The following is an 8,714-nucleotide window of genomic DNA, read 5'->3' as shown; positions in this document are numbered from 1 at the left end:
AATCAATATATATGGCTTAGTAACGTAATACAGTGATACAGCAGTCACCACGACACACCAGAGTTTTTTTTTTTTTTTTTTATTGGAGCAAGATGAGCAAGATGTAGCCTGTCGTCAGACAGTGAGGATTCTGATGATGGAGATGATCCCTCTTTTGTTCTGGACAAGGAACCAGAGCAGGTGGTCCCACCGACCGCTATGAGCTCCGTCCAAGTGCCGAGTCCTGGAACGCAGAGATGCAGACACACTGCTCCAGCTGTGGCTCCAAGCGTGTTTCGTTTAAAGCGTCAAGATTGTTAGATTTGGTTTCGTTTAGTTCCTCTTTCATCCCTTTTGCGCTCTTGCTTTGCAGGCTATTCGGTGATAAAGCTCTTTCGTCCACCTTTTCTCAACCAATTGTGACTTTTTTTTTTTTTTACTTATTTCCCTTCGTTCAGGAATCATTGTGTGCCATGTGACTGGCCCATTAGAGTATGGTCTAAACAAGCGTTCAGATGCAAGGACATAATACAACCCTCTCTCTCTCTCTCTCTCTCACACACACACACACACACACACACACACACACACACACACACACACACACACACACACACACACACACACACAGCGGATACATACAAATCTTTAGAGCAAGAAGTGTGTTATTTTAGGACTTCACAAGTGCCAAATGGATTTCAGATCACAGCAACCATCAGTGAGCCGGAGCATGCTCAGTACGTCTCAGCCATCCCCACAAACAATTTGTCTTATAATTCTGTGCCAAAGGGCAAACAGTTTCCGGGACAGATCCCATGATAGAGAGGTCTCTCACCCATCGCTGCCATCTGGTTTGCTGAGCTCCAGGCGATCAGGCTGGACGGCAAAGCTGATTCTACACACACGGCCATCCTACAAGAGACGCAACCAGGATTTGTAAATTCACACTTCTGACAAATAAAAAGCGTTTGCTTTTTTAAAAAACACTTCATCCTGATCCACATGCTTCCGCTTATCGATCCGATTCCTTATCGATTCCCTTATCGATACCTCTTGTGAATTTTTTGTGTACTAAAAATAGGCTTTACAGGTTTTCTATGTCAAAGGGTTAAAGAGCTTTTTCTTATCCTGCACCCGCTCTGTGGAACGGTCTTCCTGCGACCGTGAGGCAGTCAGAGTCCATGGACATTTTTAAGTCAAGACTGAAAGACTATTTTCATTCTCTTTCTTATGAGTAGCTTTAAATTTTTTATCTGTTTTATTCTTTTACTTCTGTTTTTAATTATGTATTTGAATTTTTTTATTTATTTATTTAAATTTTTTTATGTCGAACTGTTCTATGTGAGGCGCCTTGAGATGGCTTTTGTTGTGATTTGGCACTTTATAAGACAATTAAATTGAAATTGAATTGAAAATGAACAACATTTTATTGAGTCTTAGAGTAAATAAATATAAAATTGGTCACTGGATCCTTAAACTTTGGACATAATAAACTCTACATGGTGGATCCTTGATCTCTGGACATAAATAGAAATAAACAAAATCTGTAGTTTTGTCAAAAGCATTTCCTTTCACACATTATTGGCATAAATGTCTTTCCATACGAGTACATCTGAGCTGAGCTCTTGCAGCTGGCTGTGCTGCAAATCAGGATGTAATTTATAACGCAGCACGTCTCATTTTGGGATGAAAAAAAAAAAAAAAACTTTAGTCGATTGTAGTTTCTTGTCTGTATTACAACGTTTGTAAGCAGTGTAATGTTATTCAAAGCAGCAATTCATTTTGAAGTTATTAATTCCGACCAGACTGTCTCAGCAGAGAGCCGCGCAGCATTTGGAGCTGTGCCAACAAAACGGAGGGCGATTCTCATTTCTTGACTGCAACAAGACAAGAGTCCCAGTTAGTGACTTTAATATGCACAAAAGTGACTCATGATATTTTAATGGCTTTGAGAGGGGTTAAGAAGCGGACTTGCCGTTTCTGAAGAGCAGTGAATCAAAGAACCATGAGCCAGTGGATCGAAGCATTGTTTCACTGATTCACGCTTCACAGTGGTGTCGCGCTGCAGAAACAGTTGATTACAGACCCGCTGCAGGGTCTGTAATCAAAGTAGAGGAATGATCATTTTCCCGACAAACACCCTGAAAAACAACGGCCGCTCAGAAGGACCGATAAGGGAATCGTTAAGCAAAAAGGCTACTGATATCAGTGGATCGAATCATTTCTTAATGATACGTGAAAAGAACCGGTTCTCGATACCCAACCCAACACACATGTTGGTTGATTTAAGGATTACGTGTTGCCCATTTCCCCTCAGGGAAAACACAAATGTGGATAACTTCAAAAACAGACTAAATGTCAGTCACTAAAATAATATGCATCTCAACACACAGAGCTTGAGTCTGCTCTGTCACATACAAACAGTGCTCGGGCACACAGCTAATGTTCATGCAATTTTGTCATTTTAAACAACATATCTGTGATTTTAAACATTTCCTAAATGTTTTTATGACAATATTCAAGCAAACACTGATGAAAGTTTATGTTGTGTTCTTCTCATGGACTCAAAAATGTGGGTGGAAAACGGTGTTTTCACCCTACAGAATTACAGGCCTGGCGTGTGGCCAGAGCAGAATCCCTCCAGGCTAGATATGTATTTTTTATTTAAATAATACAAAAATATGAATTAATCTGTATGCCAATCATTTTCATGCATCTACAGTGCTTTGATTACGGCTTTAACTAACACTGCGGTGTAACAGTTTTTGGAAGTGATTTGACACACCGTTAATTGACTTATTATTTTTGTATCTTATCAGAAGTCAGCTGACAGCAACGCAATGTTAAAAATGACATTAAATAGCTGCGGTCCAGCATCTAAATGAGCAGACAGAGTGTTCAATAGAAGGCAGTATACATAAAATTCTGACATTTGCTCGACAAATTTTGACTCCTAATAACATAGCATAGAGCTTCCGTCTTCTTTTTTTGTTTGTTTTTTTTAAAGGTATAAAACTAATGATGTGCATGACAGTTTGGACAGCAGGTAGTTAAGTAATCTGCTGCACAGCTGCTGAATCAAGCTGTTATTTTGTGGCCTGTGTGCCAAGTTTGGGCCAGCTTCTATTTGGTTTGAAATGGTTCAGCCACTAGGAGGTCTGCAGTCAAACTTTCAAGAATATAGTGGGTGCACACACATCTTGAGATCTGCCAGTGATGACTGAAGAGATATGTATACCTTATCACGTCTTTATGTATCACGCTCTGATGTATCTGTCTCAGCCCGAGTTCAAAGGACGAGGGCTGATACACATAAATCACACGAATAAATCAAATCAAATCAATTTTATTTATATAGCGCCAAATCACAACAAACAGATGTCCCAAGGCGCTTTATATTGTAAGGCAAAGCCATACAATAATTATGGAAAAACCCTAACGGTCAAAACGACCCCCTGTGAGCAAGCACTTGGCGACAGTGGGAAGGAAAAACTCCCTTTTAACAGGAAGAAACCTCCAGCAGAACCAGGCTCAGGGAGGGGCACATGAATAAATCACGTTATAACAAAAATAAAGAACAAGAACCATAGAATTATCGTCAACTCCATTTGTCAAGTTCCACCAGAGAAAGAACAAGGAGCCCTCTCTTGGTTCCACTCAGCCATTCAGTCACTCTCCGTTTTCCTGGTGGTGTTCTTGTTCTTTTGTCTCTCTATAAAGGGATGAGTGTCCACTTCACCATCGTCTTGATGTCTCACAGCTTCAGTACGAGACTCAAGTTGTAGAATTCTCCCTGCTAGGGAGGCTAAAACTCTCTCACCTTGATCAGACATCTTGGCTGAATGAAATGATCTGGATCCTGTATCAGAATCCTGCACTTGTCACCAGAGTAAAACAAAATGGGGGTGTGTCATTGGTGGGGCTGAGAAATGGTGGCTCCTGATTGGATGAAAAGCGGGGCGATACAAAACCTGGTTTTTATTTCATTTCTACTGACCGCTTAGCACCTGGATAACTACATGTGTGCAGCACAGAGAGGTCGGCAATATATACCAACAAAGTCACACCATCGGATGTGACCTGAATGATGTCACTGGTTGTCTTTATATACCAGACGTACCCAGCGCTCCTTTCTTTTTCTACATTCTTGCATACTGAAAAGGTTGAGAACACATTTGTCTATGATTGCCGCTCTCGCTTGTAGCCTCGCAAACCACTTTCATTTGGAGCTACGTAGACTGCACACGTCCTCCAGAGGCTGCGAGACACGGCTTCACCGTTTTGTATTTTTCCAGATTAGCCTGTCGTGAGTTCACTAGCTGCTAGCCGCAAAGCCTTTAGCTGTGTTGTTTCAACAAAGGCTGGCTACTTGTTTAGCTGTGTCGCTAACCCTGTTAACTACGCGGTAGTGTGTGTATCAGAACCAGTATAGTGTACTGTGTTGGGCTTGCCGTGAATGTTTTCCACTCCTTGAAGTACTTTTGTCTGCGCTGCAGCCATTTTACTAAGTTCAACAGCTCCGCTAGCAGCTGCTGTTGTCATTGATGTAGGTGATTCCTGTTATTTAGGAGCGATTGCTATGACCTGTCTCTGGTTAAACTGTTTTGTACTGTTTCGGCTGAGAGTGATTCACGCCCCGTGCCTTGTGTTATGGCTGTGGCTGTGAGTGCTTCACGCCCCGTGCCTTGTGTTATGGCTGTGGCTGTGAGTGCTTCACGCTCCGTGCCTTGTGTTATGGCTGTGGCTGTGAGTGCTTTTACATTTACGCTGTGAGTGATTCACGCTCCGTGCCTTGTGTTATGACTGTGGCTGTGAGTGCTTCACGCTCCGTGTCTTGTGTTATTACTTACACTCTGTGTGATTCACGCTTTGTATTGCTTTCTGTAACCATCAGGACTTGTGTTAGCCATCTGCATGCAGTTCACAATGATGTCAGGGACTTTGTTGCATGGCTGTAGTACCCGTTTGGCTCCTTTGAGCCCAGGAGATGGACATATGTTTTGCCCCTCGTGTCTTGGATCGGACACCTGAGGGAAGCCCTGACTGACAATGCCTGGCTTAATTGTGCCAGTATACCACTAGCATAGATGTCTGCTAGACTCGCGGCATTGGAAAGTGGGATGCCCAGTGGGACTTTGGGCTCCAGCCACAGGAAGGAACCAAAGCGCCGTAAACGCCCACATGCAGAGGCTTCTTCTGCTAAGAAGGTTACTCATGACCATGCTTTGGCTGAAAAGGTTGAAACATTGACTTCTGAGTTTGCTCAGATTAAGTCCTTACTTCTGAATCTACAGCCTAGGGACGCTGTAACAGTTCCTGTTGTCCCTAATGAGGCTGATGGGCAGGAAGAAGATGCCGTATCTATTGCTGCGACTGATTCCTTGTACATGATAAGTGATACCAACTATGTGGAGGACCAGCATGAGAGAAGTCTCTCTCCAAGCCATTCATTGGTGGGCTCTCACGCCTCTGAGGCATAGTCCCTGCTGCAAACCGGACCGGGACTATCCTTTGTCCAGCAAGCTGTTCAGTTGGCTTCATCCAGGCTCGGGATAGACAACCCCCCTGCGAAAACCCCTGCTTCAAGTGCCTTTTTCAAAGTCACTCAGAAACTTGAGTTCAATGTTCCAGCTTTGCAACCATACTTCGAGGAGCTCACCGATGTTGGGCACACCCCAAATAATCGACCCCTCTATCAAAGGACTGCAGAGCCCTTAGCTCTATGTGTAATTCGGCTCAGTATGATCTGAACCGTATGCCCTCCATCGACAGCATTACTGCGAACCTGGTTGTGGCTCCGGCTGATGCTGGTCGGCCACATGCCCGATGCCCACGACCTCAGCATAGGGTCAGTGATGACCTCCTCACCAAGTGCTATGACGTAGATGCTCGCATTGGTCGCGTAGGCAACTCACTGTCCCATTTAGCCCTTGTCCTCTCAAAGTCTTTGAGGGAGGCAGAGGTTGATGATGCCACTCAAAATCTTAGTGATGCCTCACTCCAAACTTTTGCTTATATGCCTAGAGAGCTTAGCAGACTGATGTCAACCCTTACCATCACTAGACGTCAGGTGTGGCTTGCACAGTCCCCTCTGTCCGAATCCTGCAGAGGTACACTCTGTTCACCGCCAGTTCTTCCAGGCCAAGTATTTGGACCTGCGGCCCAACAAACTTTGGAGCGTGCTGTTGAGGCTAGTAAATCTCAGCAACACTTTGCTGACCTTCAATTGAAAACTGAATTGAAACTGAATTGAAATTAAATCTCGGCAACAGTTTGTTGACCAACACCGGACTTCCAGGCCTCAGACTGTCAGACGTGCTACAACTTTTCACTCTACATCCAGGCTCCTGCCTACTTCTAGAGCTGCACGTGCTGTCGCAGTTGACAGCCAGCTCTCCCAGTGGCCTGCCTTTCGGGAGCCTACAGGCAGACCCCCGAGAACTGAACGGTTTCACAGAGCTTCCAGTAATCGCACCCAGAGGACCTCAGGGACACGAGGCAGAGGTGGCCGGGTCTGACTGCCAACGTTTGGCCACCAGCCGTTTTTCACCAACTCATCTCAGGTACTGGGAGGCCCAAGTTCAAGATCCATGGGTAATTTCAACCTTGTTCGAGAGTTACAGTATTCAGTTCAGATGTAGTCCTCCAAAGTTCAATGGAGTGAGAATGACCGTTGTTTCCGACTCAGTGAAGTCTGCCGCCCTACAACAGGAGGTTTTGGAATTCCTGGAGAAGGGAGTCATAGAGCCAGTTCACAGTTCAGAGGGTTCTATTCAGTCTACTTCCTTGTTCCAAAGAAGGATGGCAGTGTTTGTCCTATCCTCAATCTCCTATGTCCGAATCGTTATCTCAAGGTGCTGCAGTTTCACATGCTCCGCACAGTAGACATCCTTCAAGCTGTCACACCAGGAAACTGGTTCACAAGCGCTGACTTAAAGGACGCCTATTTCCATGTGCCAGTGGCGCCTCGTCACAGGCAGTTTCTCCACTTTGCTTTCGAGGAACAGGCATACCAGTTCAGGGTGCTTCCTTTCGGCCTCTCTCTCGCCCCTCGTACATTTACCAGATGTATGGCTGCAGAACTAGTCCCCCTGCAAGATCTCTGATTAAGAATCCTACCCTACTTAGACGATTGGCTTGTCTGTGCTCCGACTCAGGAGCAGGCGCACAATGATACAGCTCTTCTACTGAACCATGTCTCTCAGTTAGGACTCGCAGTAAATTTTGCCAAGAGTTCTCTTGTTCCCAGTCAACAAACAACCTTCATCTGCATTGCCATCAACTCCCTAACTATGACTGCATCGCCATACCTGCAGAGAGTGGGCAAAGTAATTCATCTCGTCTCACACGTTCAACGGACTGTGACACTGTCTTTTGGTTTGCTGTTCCAGTTGATGGGTAAACTGACTGCAGTGTTGCTAGTGGTACCTTTGGGACTTCTGTTCTTGCGTCCCCCACAGATTTGGATGAACAACCTAGGCCGCAATTTAAAGATGCATCAGCACAGGCTTGTACGACTCTCCAACCAGTGCCTTCTGCACCTCAGACCCTGGGGGAACACAGACTTCATCTGCAAGGGTGTCCCTCTAGACTCCATCCCTTCTCATCGAAAGGTGGTTGTTACAGATGTGTCACTCAAAGGTTGGGGAGCCGTGTGGAATCACAGGATGGTGAGGGGTGTCTGGAGTCCTCAGGAGACACTTCAACACATAAACGTGCTGGAGCTTTGTGCTGTGCGACTGGCCCTCAAGCATTTCCTGCCGGCCCTGAGAGGAAGACATGTTCTTGTCTGGTCGGACAACACATCTACAGTCTACCACATAAACCATCAGGGGGGCACCAGATCCATTCACTCACTGGCAGAAGCTCGGAGGCTTCTCCTATGGGCGTTGCCTCGCCTTCAAAGTGTCCGAGCAGTTCATCTGCCCGGCATACAGAATGGTGCTGCAGACTTACTCTCCAGACAGAAACCACCACCGGGAGAGTGGAGACTGAACCCAGTTGTTGTCCAGACGATTTGCAGAAGTATGGAGTAGCGGGAAGTAGACCTCTTCGCTTCAAGCACTTCGACACACTGCCCATGGTGGTACTCCCTCTCGGAACCAGACAGCCCACTGGGGCAGGATGCACTGGCTCACCCGTGGCCGGACTGCCTCCTGTATGCCTTCCCCCTCCTCCACTGCTAAAGCTGACACTGCACAGGATAGAGCAGAGCAGTCACAAGGTGCTGCTGGTTGCTCCGTTTTGGCCGGGGAGGATTTGGTTTCCCGTGATTTACAAGCTCCTCAAGGGGGAACCCTGGGCTCTCCCAGAGAGGAAGGATTTGTTGTCACAGCTACAGGGGAGGATTTGGCATCCTCACCCAAAATGCCGTCAATTGCATGTGTGGCTGTTGAAGGGTCGGACTCCTTGTTAGGTTATTGTGACCAGGCTGTTGTACAGACTATCCTTAACTCGTGCTGCTTCTACCAGAGCTTTGTATGGCAACAGATGGAAGCTGTTTGTCCAGTGGTGTGAGAACCAAAAGTTAGACACAGAGCGTTGCCCTGTGCCTATTCTACTCAAATATTTACAAGAACTGCTGGAGAAAGGACTTTCTATTGCTACTTTAAGGGTTTATGTTGCTGCAATCTCTGCCCGGCACGTCTACGTTGACGGCCGGTCAGTGGGTTCGCATATCTGTGTGTCGTTTTTTGAAAGGTGCTCTACGTTTGCAGCCTCTGAGGCTTGCACAC

General features: G+C 45.8%; 1 protein-coding gene across 1 annotated transcript in view; it reads right to left on the bottom strand.

Annotated features, from left to right (window-relative positions):
- Positions 1 to 747: 747 nt before the first annotated feature.
- The window catches only part of LOC117513612 (E3 ubiquitin-protein ligase UBR5-like), a 32,907-nt gene continuing 24,940 nt past the window's right edge, over positions 748 to 8,714 (bottom strand). Inside the window, exon 4 of the mRNA XM_034173830.1 lies at positions 748 to 891. Coding sequence (XP_034029721.1) covers positions 811 to 891 — 81 coding nt within the window. The 3' untranslated portion in view covers positions 748 to 810. The remainder of the gene's footprint in view (positions 892 to 8,714) is intronic.

The sequence above is a fragment of the Thalassophryne amazonica genome, chromosome 7 (genome assembly GCF_902500255.1).
Source record: "Thalassophryne amazonica chromosome 7, fThaAma1.1, whole genome shotgun sequence".
In the NCBI taxonomy this organism is placed as follows: domain Eukaryota; kingdom Metazoa; phylum Chordata; class Actinopteri; order Batrachoidiformes; family Batrachoididae; genus Thalassophryne; species Thalassophryne amazonica.
Note: the sequence above shows the minus strand (reverse complement) of the source record. Positions and strands in the feature narration are given on the sequence as shown.